Below are 20,245 nucleotides of genomic sequence, written 5' to 3' on the forward strand. Positions count from 1 at the left end.
AGCCAATTCCCTCCAAAGACTTTCATGCAAACTTGCTAACGACAATCTACATAAGTACGTTATTCTTCGCCCACAATCACAATTACCCCCTAACTGCTGCCTCAGAGGAAATTCTTCTGCAAAAACGCCCCCACACAGACAAATTTAGGAAAACAGTATCCCAGGACATGAAGACACACAAACACAGCCATGTATGTGGGAGCGACGAAATAAACAGCAGAGGCCAAGTCTCCACGCATTGACTGTTTAGATTGGCTTTCGCTGGAAAGGGTAAGGGGCCCTGAGAAGTTTGGCAGAGCGTCTGGAAATGCTTGGAAGGTGGGTGCTGGAGCTCTACTTCAGAGCTTCCCCACGCATGCCTCCTGCATCACACTAGACAGGGAGCCACACCAGCAAGGTGGGACTCCCCATGTCTGAGGATCCACAGTGGCCATTTGGAAGCTCATAGATGTCCTGCCAATCTAGTCGAACGCTCAGACTAGGGCTGCACCCCTTCAGTTACCCTGGCTCACCCCTCTGTCTCCTCTACGCCCCAACCCACCCCCCCAGCCCTGCTCATACTCTGACCCCTTTTGGAAACTTTCTCCTTCCCCCACCAACACTAACCCTGATATTGCAGTCGAGAATCATAATCTAGGACCACAATCTAGAAACCAGAATCCAGAAATCACAAATCTAGAATCACAATCCAGAACCGAACTTACTGTTTTGTACATTTTGTACTGCAGGTTCGATTTGGGACTGAAGACTTTGTCCGTGCCAGAGGAGCCCAAGGGCTTTATGATCTGGGTCAGCAGGAGGAAGTCGTTGAAGAGGAAGCCATACAGCTCCTTGTTGCTCTTGGCCTTGTAGAGTTTCCCACTGTGCAGAAACTTGCGTGGCCCCAAGCAATTGGTCACTGAATTGAACACAAGTTGCTGGGAAAGGAAAACAAACCCAAAGGAGACACGGTGAAGGGAGGTCATTTTCTGAGTTTTGTGTTTCTGAGTCTGACAGCTCGGGCTCTGTCAGAATGGGGGGATGGGCCCCTGCGGGCGTGTGTCGTGGGCTCCAGTCAAGGACCGCTTTGCAGACTCCAGGCAGTACCTTTCGGGGCCAAGGAGTCAAAGGCAGTCAAAGACAGTTCTGGGGACTTCAAGTGTCCAGGTGAGTCTTGAGTACACTTCCAACTGCTTTCTCCCTAGGGGTCTACTCGTGTCTGAGGGTGTTGGTGCCCCTCTTTTATTCACTAGGAAATGGGAAGCAGGAAGAAAATTCTCGGCCCTCTCCCACCTGAGTGAGCATGGGCTGAGTCCCCAGAGGGAGCATCAGCCAGCTCCAGCGATGACCCCACACGGCTCAAACGGTCCCTTGTGCTTGTGGAAAGCAGCAAGCACGCCCTGCACAGTTCTCCAGGCCATGTGCTACTTTCCAAGGTCAACTAGAGTCCGGGCCCCTTGCACGTGGGTGACTGCAAACCTCAAGGGCACTAAGTGATGCCTCAAAGCCCAGCAGAGCACACAGTGTTGGTGCACATTAAATCTCCTCCAGTTCACTAGTCCAGTGTGAAGGGGACACTCTCCTTGCCACATCCCAAACCTTGGAGATGGCTCCGAGCACTGCTAAAACATGGCTCTGTCATCCCACTGGGCTCTATCATCTCATGTGAGCGGCTTCTAAAGGGGCAGAGGGAGACTCAGGCAGAAAAATGACCCCACTAAGACCTCCTTGTTCTTGGCAGCAGGGTGAGAGACTGAAAGAGGGAAAGGCACAGCTGTGCCCAGGCAGCAATATGATCCAGGCAAGTGCCAGACTCTCCCTGCCCCCACCGCCCACACTTGGGCCCAGAGGATGCTCTACTAGCAGCCTTCAAGGCCAATACTCTCCAGAGCTATGCACCCTACAGGTCTCCCTGAGAAGAGCATTTGTGAAGAGGTGACAGAATTCACACCATGTGTCCCCCAAGAGATGGTGGCGGCCACTCATCTCCCTCCATCATGGGAGAAAGGATCAGCAGTGTCTCTGTGACTGGAGATCGATAGGCATCAAGGAAGAGTGATCACTCCAATCCACTCTTGGGTACAAAGAGGGAGAAGGGTCTCTAACCGGCCACCGGGGCTCTGAGGGAACACAAAAGACTGAAGATGACACCCAAATGGGAGCCTTCAGTGGGTAGTTTTTACCCCTTTGCACTATGAACAGGAGCCTGGAGAGCAACCCAGCCCTTCTGGCTTGCCAAGACAGTGCAAGGCACTTGGGAACAGACAAGAATCCAGAGAGGGCAGCCTCGATCACATAAAGGTGATGTCATGTATTCATACTCCAAGTTTGGGGCCTCCAATTGGCCAGGCTAATACTGAACTGGGAACAATCTTTACATTTCTCTCTTTTTTTTAATTTTTAATGTTTATTTATTTTTGAAAAAGAGAGAGATAGAGTGTGAGTGGGGAAGAGACAGAGGAAGAGAGAGACACAGATTCTGAAGCAGGCTCCAGGCTCTGAGCTGTCAGCAAAGAGCCCAATGCAGGGCAGGAACCCATGAACTGTGAGATCATGACCTGATCTGAAATTGGACACTTCACCAGCTAAGCCACCCAGGCACCCCTACATTTCTCTATCTTAAGACAAGAATGCCAAAGACAGTATTTATCTGAAACTTAATCATAGGTCTGAGCCCAGATATGGTCCAGGAAACAACGGAAGACAACATGCCCCTTTTCCATGATTGTACGGTGGACACCATACAGACAAGACGGAAGCTGGTGTCAAACAGCGAGGTAAGAGCAGCCAATAAGGAAGGACAATAGCCTATTTCAAAGAGGGCACAGAAGCCACAAAACTCAAATGAGAAGAGCTTATTTTTGCTTCATGATTATAGATGAAGACCCAGGCTTCCCGGAGTCCATCCGATAGCAGCTGTGGACACAAGGAAGGGCCCCTTTCCAAAGTGCGTGTCGCCACGTTGGCACTTCTGCCTGGCTATTCATATCCACCATCTGCAGGATCAAGTTAAAGCTCCTCTGAATGATACACAGGCTTTCCTCACTCTGCCTTCAACTTGCTGGAAAGCCTTACTGCCCATCACCCTATAGACGCCCAGCTCAGGACATCCCTCCACTAAGATGCCCCACCCCTGGATCCCTTCCTGAATAGACATCTTCATCCTTCCACACCCAGCCAACGTCTCCTTCTCTGATGATTCCTTCAATCCCCCTGTGACTGTCCCTTCCTCCTCATGTGTCCCCACAGCACCTGCAGCTGGCTCGGCCTCGCCACTCCTTGTGTTTTGTTGTAAACACTGGTGTAGTCTCTCCACTGTAGAGCTGTAGAACCCTAGAGAGGGGAGCAGCCACACCTTCGTGATTTGCATGTCCTTAGTGTTTAGTACACTAAGGCAATAGCATATGGGCAGGTGTTCAAGAAATGTTCATTAAACGGGGCGCCAGGGTGGCTCAGTTGGTTAAGCAGCCGACTTCGGCTCAGGTCGTGATCTCACGGTTCGTGGGTTCATGGGTTCAAGCCCAGCATCTGTGCTGACAGCGCAGAGCCTTGAGCCTGCTTCAGATTCTGGGTCTCCCTCTTTCTCTGCCCCTCCCCAACTTGTGCTCTGTTTCTCTCTGTCTCAATAATAAATAAAAACATTAAAAATTTAAAAAAAAAGAATTGTTCGTTAAATGAATGGATGGATAAAAGCATAAGTGAGCCAACCAACCAAAATGAATGCCCCTGGATGTCTTGTCAACACAAAATTTCAAAATGGGGGCCTACACCTGTCCCCTGGCTTTCCACAGGGCTGCCCCCAGCACGTTGACTCATCCCACACCTACGCTGACGGCCAACAAGGAGGTGAGGCACGGAAGGAACCAGGGAGGAAGCACTGTTTCCTCGGGGGATTTCCTGGAGCACTGCCTGCCTTTGAAGCCGGATAAGAAGGAAGAAGTCACAGGGAGAGGGGATGAGGGGGACACATTCTGCCCGGGCATTTTGGTAAACCTAGTGAGTGGCGGGTGTGCATGCATGTGCGTGTGTGCGTGCACACACGCACATGCATGCAGAGGCAAAGAAAGAGAGAGAGAAGAAAAAAGCCAGCAACTATGAATTAAACTAAGGGGAAGGTAGGAGACAAGAAAATAATTAAATATTAGAAGAGAAACTTCTGTTTCGCCAATATTGGTGGACTATGCTGACATATCCAGTGAAAATTTAAAAACACTGAGTAGAATATAAAAATTCACTTTTGCAATGCAAGCAAAGTGATAAAAAATGTTTTTTAAAAAAGTAAAAAAAAAATGTGTAGAGGCCAAAAACAGAATGAAAGTGTGAATCCCAGAAGATAAAACCCAAAGCCAGCTTTAGCCCTGAGAGCCTCTCTTGAATCTGGTGACCTTGAGCTTCAAAGGTCATGTGGGTCGCAGGAGACAAGCAATGTTTCCAGGGCCCATTGAGCTGAGGGATCTAACGGGAGAGCCCCACCAAAAGCTGGCCCACAGTGGAAGGACCATGAGGGAACTCAAGCACAGCAGAGATGAACATGAAGACTTGCTTGTCTTTGACCTTGGTGTAAGTGGAATGAAAAAACTGCCCCTGAGAATGTGCAGCCACTGAGCAGCCCCCGTACATGTTCACAACCACCATTCACATGCTAGTGGGATCCAAAAATCCCTCTACGTGAAATTTAGGGTGATCCTGGTAGCAGTTTTCTCAGGAGTAATGCAACTTCAGAGCTCCAAGTTCCCACAGATAAAGCTCCAAGAAACACTGAACTTCCATTCAAAAATCACAGTACATACAGAGAAGCAGGCATGCGCAGTGACAGCTAGCAGAAACAGCAGACGGGAGTGAGATCCATACCTGTAGATATTACAATCCTCTGATGTGAGACATGCAGGAATATGTTTAAAATGTGTTCAGAAAAAAAATGCAAAGCATGGCCACTCATGCAAGAACAAGACACAGGAAAGGAACCAGCAGACTCGACGACATAAATACAATGGCCGAAAATGAAATTTTAAAAGTCAGCGGAACAGGTTCAAGAGCAGGTGAGAGGCCGCTGGAGACAGACCAGGCACGCTGTGGCCTGGAAAGGACAGTTCACAATCTTTCCCGCCGCTGAGGCCCAGCGGGAGGGAAGCCCGGGTCCCAGCCCGATGGCAGCTACCTCGGACAGGCCTTCACACTGCACGTGGCCCTGGATCCACTCCAGCCGGTCGGAATTCTCCTTCTCCCGCACCCCTTCGTTCACCTGGGAGCACAGCTCCTCCGCTTTCTCCAGGGCGTGCTTCAAGTGGCTGTGGTCAGGGTGGTTTTCAGGAGTGTTTTCCAGGATCTACACGGGAGGACAGAAGACAGCAGCCTCAGGCAGGGCAGGTGCACCTGGGGTTCACTGTCCCGGGGGGGGCCCCGCAGAGGAAGGCCCAGACCTTTCCTGATGGGTGCCCACAGGAGAAACCTCACTCTGAGCACCCAACTGCAGCGATGACGTGAGCAGGATGGCCACTCCCTGTTGGCAGGGGTGCCACACTATGTTTACTTGGGTATGAGGAGAGCAGTGGCTGCAGCATTATGCACCCTGCTTGGATTTCTCCCTAGAAAACAGCTCTTTCCCAGGGTCCACGCACAGCTGCGGGAATCTGCGCGCCTCTGGACCAGTGTGCAAAGGGGTGCGTCTGAGCAAATGTGCCTTTTTCTGGGCAGAACCTTCAAGGCCAGCGGCTAAGAGTGCCATCCGAGAGCTACACCTCCTGCATTAAAATCTCTGCTTTGCAATCGACCAGCAGGCTATGGGTCAGTCCCACAAATATTCTGAGCCTCAGTTTCCTCATATGAAAAGTGGGGATGCTAACAGCACCTCCTTTATAAGGAAGACTAAATGATTTGATACAGTAAAGTACTTTGAAAAGGCCCTTAGGAGGTGCTCAGTAAATAAGAACCATTACCATTTGGTGTACCTATCAAGGCCTTGTCCAAATACAAGTGGCTGACCTAGCCACTCTGGTGTACCCCCCCACACACACACACCATTTATCATACAGATTGTCCTTCCTCTGTTATATATTCTTGGCTCCTTTATTATAAACGAATTGACCATATATGCATGGGCTTATTTCTGGGCTCTCTATTCTGTTCCACTGATCTATGTATCTGTTTTTAATGCTAGTACCATACTGTTTTAATTATTATAGGTTTGTAATATAGTTTTCCATCAGGGAGTGTGATGCCTTCAGCTTTGTTTTTCTTCCTCCAGATTGCTTTGGCTATTTGGGTCTTTTATGGTTCCAAACAAATTTTAGGATTGTTCTATTTCTGAAAAATGTCATTGGAATTTTGAATGGATTGGACTGAATCTGTATGTTGCTATGGGGAGAATGGACATTTTAACTACATTAATTCTTCTAATTCATGAGCATGAAATATCTTTCTGTTTATTTGTGTCTTCTATAATTTCTTTCACTATGTCTTATGGTTTTCAATACACAAATCTTTCAATTTCTTGGTTAAATTTATTCTTGTTTTATTCTTTTTGATGAAATTGTAAATGAGACTGTTTCCGTAATTTCTCTTTCCAATAGTTCATTATTAATGTACAGAAATGCAACAGATTTTGTGTATTTGTGTATTGATTTTATATCCTGCAATTTCACGGAACTTATTTATTAGTTCTAACCGTTTGCTTTGTTTTGTTTCAAAGTGAAAACAGGCTTATTGATTTTTCTAATTGTAATAGTAATATTGTACAATATTCAAAATTCAGAAAATTCAGCAAGTTATAATGAATCTAAAAATCACCCATAATCTCCTCATCCAGAGATGTGTATTAGTTACATACTCTGCCTACACACACACACACACACACACACACACACACACACACACTTTTAGAAAATAAAAAATTGTGGGGCGCCTGGGTGGCTCAGTCGGTTACGCATCCAGTTTCAGCTCAGGTCATGATCTCATGGTGCGTGGGTTCAAGCCCTGCATCGGGCTCTGTGCTGACAGCTAGCTTAGAGCCTGGAGCCTGCTTCAGATTCTATATCTTCCTCTCTCTCTGACCCTCCCCTGATCGCACTGTCTCTCTCTGTCTCTCAAAAATAAATTAAAAACATTTAAAAAAAAAAAGAAAATAAAAAATCGAATCATACTACCATACTACACTGAACCATTTTGCACGGTTTTTTCCCCACTTAATAGCAGTTATGTAATATCATTTGATGTCTATTCCTGTGGACCTATGTTATCATTTTTAAGGATTCTATGGTGTATCATTGTAAGGATGAACTTACCAGGCATTTAAATAGTTTCCTTCCCATAAAAATTCACGTTGTCTCTAATTTTTCAATATTTTTTTCGACTGAATTCCTAGAGGTGGAAGTGTTGAGCCAAGGAGAATGTGCAGTTTGTCTGTCCAACACCTTCCAAAAGCCTGAACCACTTTACCTTCAACCAGCATCTTTGTCACCACTGGTAACTGCAATCTTTTCAATATATGTCTATCTAGCAAGACAAAAGCAAGGTATTTTCTTGTTTGGCCACACATCTCTTTTATGACTAGTTAATTTAAACTTTTCGTACATTTACCTATACTAACTCGGTTAATTCTCACAACTCTTTGCAGCAGGTACTATTAGTGTCCCTAACTGGGGCGCCTGGGTAGCTCAGTCGGTTAAGCGTCCAGCTTCGGCTCAGGTCATGATCTCACGGTTCATGGGTTTGAGCCCTGCATTGGGCTCTGTGCTCACAGCTCAAAGCCTGAAGCCATCTTTGGATTCTGTGTCTCCTTCTCTCTCTGACCCTCCCCTTCTCAAAAATAAATAAAAAACATTTTTTAAAAAATTTAAAAAATAAAATTAAAAATTACAAAATATTAGTGTCCCTAATTTACAGATAAGGAAATAGACGCCCAGAGAGGTTAAGTAACTTAACCTAAGGGTACGCAGCAGTAGTACTGAGATTCAAACCCAAGCAGCCTGACTCTGACTATGCGTTCCTTACTACTACTCTGCACTGCCTCTCAGAAACATCTAGCTGTATATTTTACCTATTTCCCCACTGGCATATTTATCTTTTTCTCTTTGAGCTGTAAGTTGCCTCACACAGAATACAGATAGATACATAGATAAATACATAGATAGGGATAGGAAATCTATGTATATTTCAGTGCCTACTTACATACAGTCTGAAGTGTGTTACCCAGGTTCCAGCTGTCATTTGACTTTCAGTGTTGTTCATTATATTTTGTCACAGAAATTTTTAAGAAAAATATTGTTATAAATAATATATCGACACACTCTTGATATGAAAGATTCAAACAATATAGAAGTACATACGTGTAAGAAACAAGAAGAAAAAACGTGAAAGTTCCCTTTCACTATCCTACCCAAGAGATAACCATGCCAAAGACTGAAGGGCATCCCTTTAACTACTTTTGGATGCTCTGCATATATTTAATAATCACACATAGACTTCTTCCTCTGTTCTGCAAAATGAACCACACTGTAGGATTGCTAATGAAAGGTGGTGTTTTGTTTTGCTTTGCTTTGTTTTAAATAGTCTTACTGCCCAGTGTGGAGCCCAATGTGGGACCTGAACTCACAACCCCGAGACCAAGACCTGAGTTGAGATCAGGAGTCAGCCACCCAGGTGCCCCATTCTCTTTTTTTTTTTTTTTTAACTTAATAGCATTTTCTGGATGTCATTCCATGTTAAATCATAGAAGTCTCTATTTTTAAAAATATTTTCATAGTACGGATCTACCACAATTTATTTGCTCTACTTAGTGAATATCTAGAATAAAATATTTTTTTAAGTTGCTGCAACTCTAAATCCTTTATATTTCTGTTCTTAGTGCCATGCGAAGAATTTCTCCACCTCAGTATCATAACAAATATTTCATCTTAGTACTTCAATGGTTTTTTATATGCATCTTATAACTGGCTACGTTAAAAAAATCTCTTCATAGCTCCACTATTTTACAGTTCATTCTTGGGTCCTTTAAAGGGCAGCAAGCCCGTTTCTGCAAATGATGATAATTTGTTTTTTCCTTTTTAATAGTTATGACTCTCAGTTCTTTTCTTGTTTTTGTCTCCCTTTCCCCACTGGCTGGGTCTACAACACCTATTTTAAAAGCTTGTTTCTAATCCAATGTGCAATTAAATATTGGGGGAGGTAAAGAGAAGTATTGAGCTAATTAAATAGTAACTGTCAAGTTGGAAGAGAGGAAACAGTAGGTCAAAAGCCTGCTTCCAATCTAATCATTTAATTCAGCCAAGGTGGCCACAGTGGGGTTGAACTGAGGAGACGGGAGGGAGGTGTGTTACTATATGGGGTTTGAGCAAATTAGTAAATATATTTTGCAGCAACACGGATGGAACTCGAAGGTATTATGCTGAGTGAAATAAGTCAGTCAGAGAAGGACAGATATCATATGTTTCCACTCCGATGTGGATCTTGAGAAGCTTAACAGAAGACCATGGGGGAGGGACGGGGGAAAACAGTTACAGAGAAGCGGGAGGCAAACCACAAGAGACTTAAATACAGAGAGCAAACTGAAGGTGGTTGGGCAGGGGAGAGGGAAAATGGGTGACGGGCACTTGTTGGGATGAGCACTGGGTGTTGTATGTAAGCCAACTTGACAATAAATTATATTTTTAAAAATAAAATAAAATTATATTTAAAGTAGAGTTTTTTAAGGAAGGCAAGAAGTGTTGCCCTCCATTTTTCCTGCATCCAGTGACTACTCAGGACGTCATTTTCTTCATCTGCTTATTGACAAGGCCGTGGTTTTTATAATTTAATGAACTGAGGATTTTATGGACATGGATTGTTCTAGAAAATTTTTAGGGACATACAGTCTGATGTATTTCTTTTACATTTAAATGAAATGTTGTAAATTTAGAAATTAGTAAACATATTGAGGATAATGAGAGGCAGGTTTCTCATAGAAAAGTTGTAAGTATAGAAAGGGGGAAGGCTAGAATACATTCTGTAACTTAAGATTAGGACAGGAGGTATTCGTGTGAACTCATGGGTTTTAATAATGCATTTTTATATGCATGGATTGATATAGAAATAAATATAAGTGTATGTGTGTACACTTACATATATGTATGTGTGTATGAATATAATACATAGATATATTTCCAACTCTACCGCTGAGAGAGCCAAACGTCAATGACACGCCAGTAGCAATGAGCACACCAGTGCCCAGATCTGGGTGTCGAAAGTCTCCACTAAACGGAACCAGATCTGAAACCTCTCTCCAGGAGCTAGCCCCTTGTGGTTTTATAATCACAGGCTTAGAGGATGTCTGAGTCTGCTCCCTCGAATTACAGATGGAGAACTTGTAAGACGGCTTCACAATGGCTTCCAGAAGATGGGTGGTCGGCATTACGTTTCTTTCTTCTTCTTGGTAGGAAAATAGAGGCATGAAGGCATTGCACTTCTCTTAGGAAAAGAACCAAGAACTGAGCTCCCTTTTTCCAACTTATAAGGTAAAAGCCACTTGATCACACAGCTGAAGACTGTATATTATTAGCTCTTTTCACAATAAACAGCTTTTCTGTCTGCGTTACCAAGCAGATGCTTCCAACATCCTGTTGGTGTGTGATTCTATACAACAGATCCCAGGGGCATGGGCTGGGGGCTTGCCCGTGACCCCGGGGCCCCGAAACGCTGAGCGAGCATTCTTCTGCTTGAAAAGGCGAGACGGCTACTTACATTTTTAATGATCAGTGGGTATCTCGTTACTCGCTGCATAGGCTTCAGTATAAAACTAGAGAGCGGCATCCCTTTACAACGAGGGTCCATTGCCAGTCTCTGAAATGAGAAACGTTTTAAGGAAATGAAAGAAATCTGCAAAATCTAGTCAGTGACATCGACGTTGGTGTTATTTAGGACTCCCCGCCCATCGCATTGCCTCATTTATCTGCACCAGAGCTGAGGACCCTGGAGTTGGAAGGGCCGGACTCATTATCCTGGTCCAGGATGAGGCACTTTCCAGATGGAGACTGGAGACCAGGAGACGTGACTCAGCCACTCTGCCCTCCACATTCCGCACACCCTCCCTGGGACATACAGTCCCCCTTATAGAGATAAGATTCTGACTTTACAGAGAATACTTCTTCTGGATATCTGCCAGAGCTCTGTAACAGTCCCAGGAATAAGAAGAGACAAAAGACTGTAGAATTAGAATAAAAATTCCCCTTAAGTCTCAGAGATGACACAAGGGCTGAATTTCATTGTCTGGTCCGGGTGCAGCCTGCACGCCCCTGTGGGAGCCCCAGGCAGGCAGGGACAGTGGAGCTGAGACATGAGGAGTTAGGACTACAATCTCAAGGCCTGAAGGTTGTCCCCACCCTAGACCCCCTGTCCCTTTTGTCAACCCAACTGGAGGAAAGAGTTCTTTTGCCCCCAAAAGATGATGCTATCCATAAATCATGGGGATTATGTGGTGACTCAGCTCTCAAAGGCATTGGTCAGGTTTAACAAAGCCTTAGAAATGGGTGGCTGCCATGACCAGGGCCCCCAGTCCCAGGAGCCGTCCGTGTCTGAATCTGCTCCGGCCGTGGACATCATCACTGCAGGAACACCTCTCACCTGGCAAGGGCATGTCAAATCCCCTCAGGGATGAGGCGAGGGGAGGGGCTGAGGGAGGGGAAATAGGCACCCCGCCCTGGGTGGTGTAGGCATTTTCCTCAAATTCAAGTGCATCTGGTGATGAATTCATCTTGCCTGGTGCCCAGGGAGGACTGGCCCTTGGCTGAAACCCCAGGTGGCCCAGGAGCTGCTCTCCAGTCTCTAGATGACCCTGAGCCTACTTCTTACCGATATTTCTCCCCTTCGAATGACTTTAGAATGCTCCCATTCACTGGATAGCAAACCAAAGAATTTCATGTTGAGAAACACCAGGGGGAAAAGAAAGAACAAACATTATGTGATGCAATGGTCAGGCAGGGAACACCCTTGTACCTCAGAACGATGATTCCACAAACATGATTACTGGGCCGGAGGGAATGGTCTGCCCCCAAATGCATGAGGTACAAAGATAAGCCTGCCATTAGTGTTATTAGTCTGTTCCCTAAAATGTAGCTATTTAGCAGAGGCTATTTGATTCTCTTCCTATGTTTTTTCTCTGGGAGATGTGGGTGCTATTTGTATGGGCCACTGGGGCCAGCAGGGACCCATGCTGGTCAATGCCAAGTCCCAGGGTCTAGGGCCTCCAGCAGCACAGGGTCAACCTCCCCAGATGTCTCTTGGTGGACACATGGCTCTAGAGACCCCCTATCCCCAAGGTAGAGGTCCTGTATCTCACTGTCACCCCCCGCGGGCTTTTTAGAGCTTGAGGCCATCAATAAGAACCAACTGGAAAAGGAACAAAGGGTCCTTTGGGATTCTTGGCCATTCACTCTGCAGCAAAGAACTGGGGTGCTCAAGCCAAACAGAATAGGAAACCAGAGGGGCGCCAGCCCTGCTGGGCCTGACAAATGAGATGGAAGATTTAAAGCTGCATCCAAATAACACCACCAACACCCCTGGACCACGGATCAGAGCTTCCGGGTGCAGGACTGGCCCCTCCTCCCCATGCCCACCCCGTGGGTCACAGCCGCAGGTGTCAGCCACCGTCAGCCCCCATAGCTCTGCCAAGACCTGGGTCCTGTTGACTTTTAGCAGGAGTGAGCTTGCAGGCTTGAATTCGTTCCTCATCAGCCACTCAGGGGCCGGGGCTCGGCTCAGCCTGGGCTCCTTACTTTGACAAACTCCTTGAAGTCCGGGGCCTCGTCCGTCTTCTGCTGGATCAGGGCAGCCCCGTTGAGCTGGCAGCTGCAGAAGCGGATGTAGGGCTGCATGTGCGGCAGCTGGGCGGTCAGGATGTCGCCGACCATCTTCACAGGCATCTTCTCCCCTGACATCTTCTTGCGGACTCTCAGCGCTCTGCACGGGAACGTGAGAAGTGAGTCCCCGCCTTTACCCTTAGCCGACGGCGGCACGGTGCGCTTCTAGGTTGTATGGGAACAGAACGTGTGTGAGAGGCACAAACCCAGGGCCACTAAAGGATCTACTCGGGAGACAAGGAACAGAGAAGAAATGAGTCTAGTGCTATAGGAGAGGTATCACTGGGGCACTTTTCTCTGGCATGATGGGCTGTTTGCCGGTTCTTCAGAATAAAAGCTTTTCGAAGAAATCTTTGCTGAACAAGTCAGTGTGAAAAGTAATTTTATTCTCGTGGAGAAATATAGAATCAGTTATTTAGTAACTCGGGATCTCTGTGTCAATGTCTCACTTTATGGATTATCTGCAGTGCAAGTCCCAGGCTACGGTGGCCCCCACGCCGAGTCTGTTTCCGGGCCAGGGCCACTCAAGGGAGGCTACTGTTGCCAAGGGACATGGAGGCTCATTTTCAGACTGAACAGAATGTATTTAACATGGTAAAAACCAACTGCCACAGAAAAAGAATCCCATTATGTTCACCAAAGTCAGGTATAAATGATGGTCTGGACTATCTGTACCATTTGCTGCTTCATTGCTGTGGCTAATTTGAAGTTGACTAGATTACGAGTTCTGAAAAGAGAAACCTGTTTATATGATAATGGACCAATGAGCCCAAACAATTCATGTCCTGGAGGCTGAGAAGAGACTGATAGGACTGGGAAGGGTTTGTTCCAGGGTCCAGCTGCAGTCTGAGTGTTCAGGGTCATGAAAGCCAAGACTGTGCATCCCAACCTTCCAACTCCAATTTGAGAACTCCTAACACCAGCCTCTAGAGGATATATCACTGGGCTTCTACCCAGCAAGGATAGCGATGCACCCTGATGGCAGGACCACAACATAGGAGGCATAAGTGCGTTCTGCCTGCCCCAGTGATGATGGATAGGTGGATGGATGGATGGATGGATGGATGGATGAACTGGTGGATGGATGGATGGATGGGTGGATGGATGGATGGATGGATGGATAGATGGATGGATGGATGGATGGATGGATGGATGGATGGATGGATGAATGGGTAGATGGTTGGGTGGGTGAGTGGGTGGATGGATGGATGGATGGATGGATGGAGGAAACAGAATGGTACAATATATGATTTTCACATAAGCTTTGGAGAATATTACTGTAAATTCCTTTGGCTCCTTTAATGGTCATGTTAGAGAAGCCTGAGAGAAGGATAAGGCTATAGAATTCTAAGAAAGCTTTGCCAGATTAGCATTAGGCTTTAAAAACTCCACATCACTATATTTTTCTCCTACATTTTTGGCTAAAGGAAAAATCTTTCAAACTGGGCAAACAAGTGAGCGAGAGAAATTTTAGGGAAAATAAATTGTGTGGTGTAAACAATTAGTAATTTGCTCACTGCAGATGGCCTCAGAGGGAGAGGTGCCCGTCAGCACCGGCAACTTGGGGTGTGAGGGGTGGCAGCTTGATACCCTCAGAATGGCCAAATGGCCATTGCTCATTGACTATCTCATTGAATGGGGTGGTATGGACCATCTCCCAACATGTAGAAATTTCTTCAACTTGTTCTATTGGGGATGATGTCACCTCCAATTCTGGGGGGTCAGAGCCCTGCATAACAATGTTACATACTTGCTATGGATGAAAAGTGGAAGAAATTCCATCATTTTCCAGTGAGAAGGAACAAAACAATCTTTCTCTAAGAGAATAAAAGTACCATCACCCTCCCCCACTCCCCTCTTTAAAACAATCATGGAGAAGACAAAGAAAGGGGAAAAGAAGAAAGAGCACATGCAGATGGTGAAGAGGTTAAACCAGTGCCTGGGCTGGAAGCCCACACTTGCAGACTCGAGTTGTCTACTCAGGGCTCAGGCCTAAAACCAGTGCCCCTATGGACCAGGCACCTGTTAGGTTCAGTCATCAGTCTCCTAGAATGTTCTACTGCACAGGCAGGACTGGGCCTGGGTGGGTTTGAACAGAGGGTGGCACCAGGCTCTCGGGGTCACGTGACTCAGATGCCACAGCTCCACCCTTTGGTGAGCTGGTTTGTAATCTCATCTAAATGTTTACTGGGTGGAGGCCTTGAACGGCCACCTTAATCAATCAGCTAATGAACATTCAAAGAGCGCTCAGTGTTTGCTGAATGAATGAGCGCTCTTGACCCTTCGAAGTCCACAGAGCAAGTGCACGGTCAGAACTTGCATTTATGAATACATTCTATATGTGTCAACACTCTTCTGTGTACCTGCTGACTCTCCCTATTGGCTGTGGCACACCTGAGGCCCACGGAACCCGAGGCACCTGACCAAACTCACACAGCTCAGTACTGACCGAAGCAACCTTTGAACCCAGGTGGTGTGACCTGTGACCCCAGCTCTGGTCCCTGAGCACTGAGCGTGAGACAATATGCACAGCGTCTAGACCCACCTCCACTTGAGCTGCTCTGCGCAGGCACAGTTCTTCCAGAATCATCTCCTGCTTTCCGCCCAGGTTTCTCTCCACTTCTCTCCGTCCCTCTGCTTCTTTCCCTGTCACTGCTCCTGGCATCTCCTCCTTGCCCTGCCTTTCCCTCCTGACCCCCAGCCCCAAGTTCCCTCCACATCTCCCCATCCTGTCCCTTCCCCACGATAAGGTGTTTACTCGTTATTTTTGTTTTCTGCTTAAAATAAAATCATCTATCTTAATTAAGTTAAAAAGAAGGTAAGTCAGTGGGGCACCTGGGTGGCTCAGACAGTTAAGTGTCCAACTCCGTCTCAGCTCAGGTCATGATCTCAGGGTTTATGAGTTCCAGCCCTGCATCAGGCTCCGTGCTGACAGCACAGAGCCTGCTTGGGATTCTCTCTCTCCTTCTCTCTGCTCCTCCACCATCACCCTTTCACTGTCTCTCTCTCTCTCTCTCAAAATAAGTAAACTTTAAAAAAGCAAAATCGAAGGTAAGTGAAAAACTAAGAAAAACACTTTTTTTTTGTTTGTTTGAGAAGCTCCTTCATTTCCTTCCAAGCAAGGAGGCAGGAAAGGATATTGATTAAAACAAAAGAAACAGGTACACCTGGGTGGCCCAGTCCGTTAAGCATCTGACTCTTGGTTTCGGCTCAGGTCATGATCTCACAGTTTGTGGGTTCAAGCCCTGTGTCCAGGTCTGCATGGGACTCTGTTTGGGATTCTCTCTCTCTCTCTCTCTCTCTCTCTCTCTCTCTCTCTCTTTTTCTCTCTGCCCCTGCCCTGCTTGAGCTGTCCCTGTCTCTCTCAAAAGAAATAAACTTACAAAAATTATTTTAAAAACACACAAAAAACGGTTCCTAACACCTGGTTTGCCCAGCCCTGTGTCACTTCTGCATCCCATCTGACAGCTGCACCCAGGGGCCTGGGCCGGCTCTTAACATAAAAAAGTTCTAGATCTTTCTGGCCTACTCTACTTCTTAAAAACAAATCTCACAGCTCTCCACTCACCAGTAAGAGAACAAACCATCAGCTCTGACCCCCAACCAGAGGCATCATTAGTAGGAAGTCCCTATGTCCCAGGAGGACCCTTTATTTTCACTATATTTATTTCTTATTTATCTGTCTCCTAAATCTATGTCCCTCCCCCTCTCACCCCAAGTCCAAGGAGTCACTGGCCCTTGGTTCGGGAGAGGCAGGTATGTGGCTGCTTACTAGTGGCCTTCCAAAGATTGCTGCCTTCCAGCCTATTTATCCAAAACTGCCTTCCCCTTCTAACCTGCAAGGGGCCCTAAAATCCCCCCATCATTGAGGGTTCATCCTTTGCAGGAGGAAATCAGGTCTATGCAGCAAAGGAATGCGGCAACATGTTCACCGTACAATCCACAATACGGGTGCTCGCCTTATAATGCTCTTCATTTTTCTGTTTAAAATGTTTCATAGTAACATTGAAAAGAGAAAAAAGAAATCAGGTTCCCAGAAGGCTCCTATTAATTATTAGTTCATCCAAACTAAGCAATCGGGCCAGCAGCGGAAGGGGCCAGAGCACATGGACCCCGTAAGGGTGCTGTGCAGGCATGCCTGATGTGATTGACGGCGTGCCAGCGGTGGGGCTCACCCCCTCGCTCCTCGGGATAACCCTGCATGCCCGACCAGGCAGGCACCGCGCCTGCACGTTGACAGGCCCCATAACAAGGGGTCCGAGAGGGATCTGTCCAAGGAAACTGCCCAGAACAAGTTAGAAGGTGCTGGAGCCCCGACACAAACTTAGGACATTTGCCTCCTGGTTCCACGTTCTCTCCACCGGTTGCAGGGTGGGGTGGAACCACCAGCACGTCATCCACAGAGCAGCCTGGGCCACGGGCTTGCTTCTGTGTGACCTCACGTCACTGGACCTCTCCGGGCCCGGCTCTCACAGCTGTGAGCACTCTCAAGTCCCACCTGCGGGAGCGCGGAGCACTTCAGCACTCGGGAGGGAGGGGTGCACAGGCCTGGCAGTGACAGAGCTCAAGGAAGGGGCTGCTGCCCCCCTGACAGGACATGGGGGGCTGGGCACTTGGGGACATGAGATGCACCTCCCACCTCCCCACCCCCCGGACTGCTGCTCAAGGAAAGGGGTTTTTAACTTGTAGGTATATTTTCAAGAGCGCCTGGATGGCTCAGTCAGTTAAGCATCTGACTCTTGGTTTCAGCTCAGGTCGTGATCTCATGGTTTGTGAGTTCGAGCCCCATGTCAGGCTCTGCGTGGAGCCTACTGGGATTCTCTCTCTCTCTTTCTCTCTGTCCCTGCCCTGCTTGCTCTCTGTCTCTCTGTCTCTTTCTCTCAAATAAATAAGTAAACTTAAAATAACTTGTAGATGGATTTTCAACAGGAAACTTTTGTGTCTATTTTGAAATAACTTGTCTCCAACCCTTCAGATTTACCTCAGGCAGGTTCGAGGGTTAACTAGCTCCACTGGCCCCAAGGCAAGGGGACTGAGCGCAGCACCTACAACGGCCAGTCACTTTCATCTAAAGGCCCCTGATAACCACCCTACGTGTTAGGTACCATCACCATCCCCATTTTACAGCTGAGGCCACGAGACTGTAAGTGACTTGGCCAGAGACACAGCCGCTAGAGCAAGAACAAGATGTAAGCCTAAGCGTCGGCCCCGTAACCATGTTCCAAGCAGAAGCTTCTGCTGCTCCCTCCTCAAGGAGGATCGTGGAAACACTTTCTCAAAGCCCCTCTCGGGGTCATCCCTGGTTAACTGTTTTCTGGAGCATAGAGAGAGCAGATGTCTGGCTTTATTTCATATCCACTTCTTGCTCAAGAAAGCGGGGACGTGGAGTTACTTTATAAGAACGAGAGATAGGGGAGCCTGGGTGGCTCAGTCAGTTGAGTAACCGGCTTCAGCTCAGGTCATGATCTCATGGTTCGTGGGTTCAAGCCCCGCATCGGGCTCTGTGCTGACAGCTCAGAGCCTGGAGCCTATCTTCCAGATTCTGTGTCTCCCTCCCTCTCTGACCCTCCCCTGCTCACGCTGTCTCTCTCTTTCTCTCAAAAGCAAATAAAACATTAAAAATTTTAAAAATAATAATAAGAAGAACGAGGGATCACATTCCGGAAATAGCTGCTTCCCAGCACATGAACGTGAAGATTAGGAATGGGCCCCATTTCCCGGGGCGTCCCTTCCTCCCAACCTCTGATCACCACAGGCCTACTCTGTGTTCTTAGCAAGTGATGTTCCAAAGTACGGCCTGCTGGGCACAGATTTGAGGGATTCTTTATTATTAAGTATTTACTTATTTTTGAGAGAGAGCACACACACACACACACACACGTGCAATTGGGGGAGGGCCAGAGAGAGAGGTGGACAGAGGATCCAAAGGGGGTGTCCTGTGGGCAGCAAGGAGCCTGATGTGGGACTCAACTCACAAACTTCGGGACCACAACCCGAGCCAAAGTCACTCAACTGACTGAGTCACCCAGGCCCCCGGGGCAGGGTGAAGGGGTTCTTTTTAGAAGGGACTTTCGTGATGACATAATCCAACCCCTTCATTTTACAGATGGGGAAGCCGAAGCTCAAGGAGGATGGGCAGTGAGCTGGGCGCCAAACCCATGTCTCTTGACTCCCAGCCCGCGCTTCCTCCCCAGCCCTGCAGCGGCCTCTGAAAACCAAAATGGGAATAAAACATGACGGGCTCCAGGCTAGCTTCCCAGAAGTTGACCTGAGGAAATGCCCACCATGGGCGGCAAATGGGTCGCACCGTTCTCCATCCACAGGAGCCAAGAATGTCCCAAGAGAACAGCGTTCGCCCAGGGGACCCGCACTTGCGGGCAGGTGTGCGGGGAATCACCTGCGCCCCAGAAGGGCACTGGTCAGCGATCAGAGCCAGGCCTGGCCTCCCTCGGGAAACTCTAGACCCACAGTGAAAGCAGGAACTTGGCAACTTCCTGTGTGCGATGACAGACCGGGGGTGTGTGCTGGAAGCATGGGGGGCGGGGCGAGGCAACAAGGAATCATGGTGCTTATGGTGGAAATGAGCAGCAGAGGCGGAAAGAAACACGGGGCGGCATGCACAGGGGACGCACGGACAAAGCCACGCGGACGTGCTAGTGTGTGAGAGCCGGGGTGGGGGGCGAAGCAGGCTGGGATTAGGGGAGAGAGGCTTACTTCAGTAGTTTGATATTACACATAATCAGCTCCTTCCAGTTAACAAAAATCATAGCCCCCTCTTTCTCTGCCAGCAGCTCAGACTCCATCAGGGGTTTCTGAAAGACCTACAGGCGCAGAAAACGAAGCAGTTCAGAAAGCAACCGTTAGCTCCCACCTGGGACGCGCGCGCGCAGGTCTGTTCAGAGCAGGGAGAGGACGGCGTGTCTCCGGCTCTGTGGGGAGGCCCAGAAACTTCCCGAAGCTTCCGCAGCAGACGGCCCCTCCTCTGCCTGCGTGGTTGTGGGGGTGGGGGAGGTCCCCATCAGGTCTCCGCGCTGTTTCACAAGGAAGGCCGGCTGACCTCTAGAGCAGGATAAAGCCGGGAAGCCTGTCCAAAGTCCCGGGCACTCTTACCCGCCCACGGTGGGAAAAGTGAGGGCTTCAAGATACACGTGGGTGTGGGTGGCTCCTTCATGCTCGCCTGCCGTGTCTGCTGCATGGACAGGCCTGGGGCACCCTGAGGGGAGCCCCCCAAGGAAGTGGGGACTCTAACAAGGAACCCCAGGGGGGTGTTTTCTGCCACTAGGCCCTTGGGCTGCTACAGGACCAGCTGAGGCCCCCTGCCCAGGCCCAAGCTCTGTGTGGGTGAGGGACCCGGGGTAGATCACAGCCCTCTGCCCACCCCATGTGGGAGCCCCTGCCTGCAGCGACGTCATCATCTCCTCCTGGAGACGGGACCCTCT

At 48.0% G+C, this 20,245-nt stretch overlaps 1 protein-coding gene across 1 annotated transcript in view; it reads right to left on the reverse strand.

Moving 5' to 3' along the window:
• ITSN1 (intersectin 1) overlaps positions 1 to 20,245 on the reverse strand; it is a 147,321-nt gene that overhangs the window by 5,897 nt on the left and 121,179 nt on the right. The window contains exons 29-33 of the mRNA XM_029939017.1: positions 19,521 to 19,627; positions 12,723 to 12,906; positions 10,693 to 10,791; positions 5,138 to 5,305; positions 705 to 917 (exon numbers count right to left, since the gene is read on the reverse strand). Coding sequence (XP_029794877.1) covers positions 705 to 917; positions 5,138 to 5,305; positions 10,693 to 10,791; positions 12,723 to 12,906; positions 19,521 to 19,627 — 771 coding nt within the window. The remainder of the gene's footprint in view (positions 1 to 704; positions 918 to 5,137; positions 5,306 to 10,692; positions 10,792 to 12,722; positions 12,907 to 19,520; positions 19,628 to 20,245) is intronic.

The sequence above is a fragment of the Suricata suricatta genome, chromosome 5 (assembly GCF_006229205.1).
Source record: "Suricata suricatta isolate VVHF042 chromosome 5, meerkat_22Aug2017_6uvM2_HiC, whole genome shotgun sequence".
Taxonomy (NCBI): Eukaryota; Metazoa; Chordata; class Mammalia; order Carnivora; family Herpestidae; genus Suricata; species Suricata suricatta.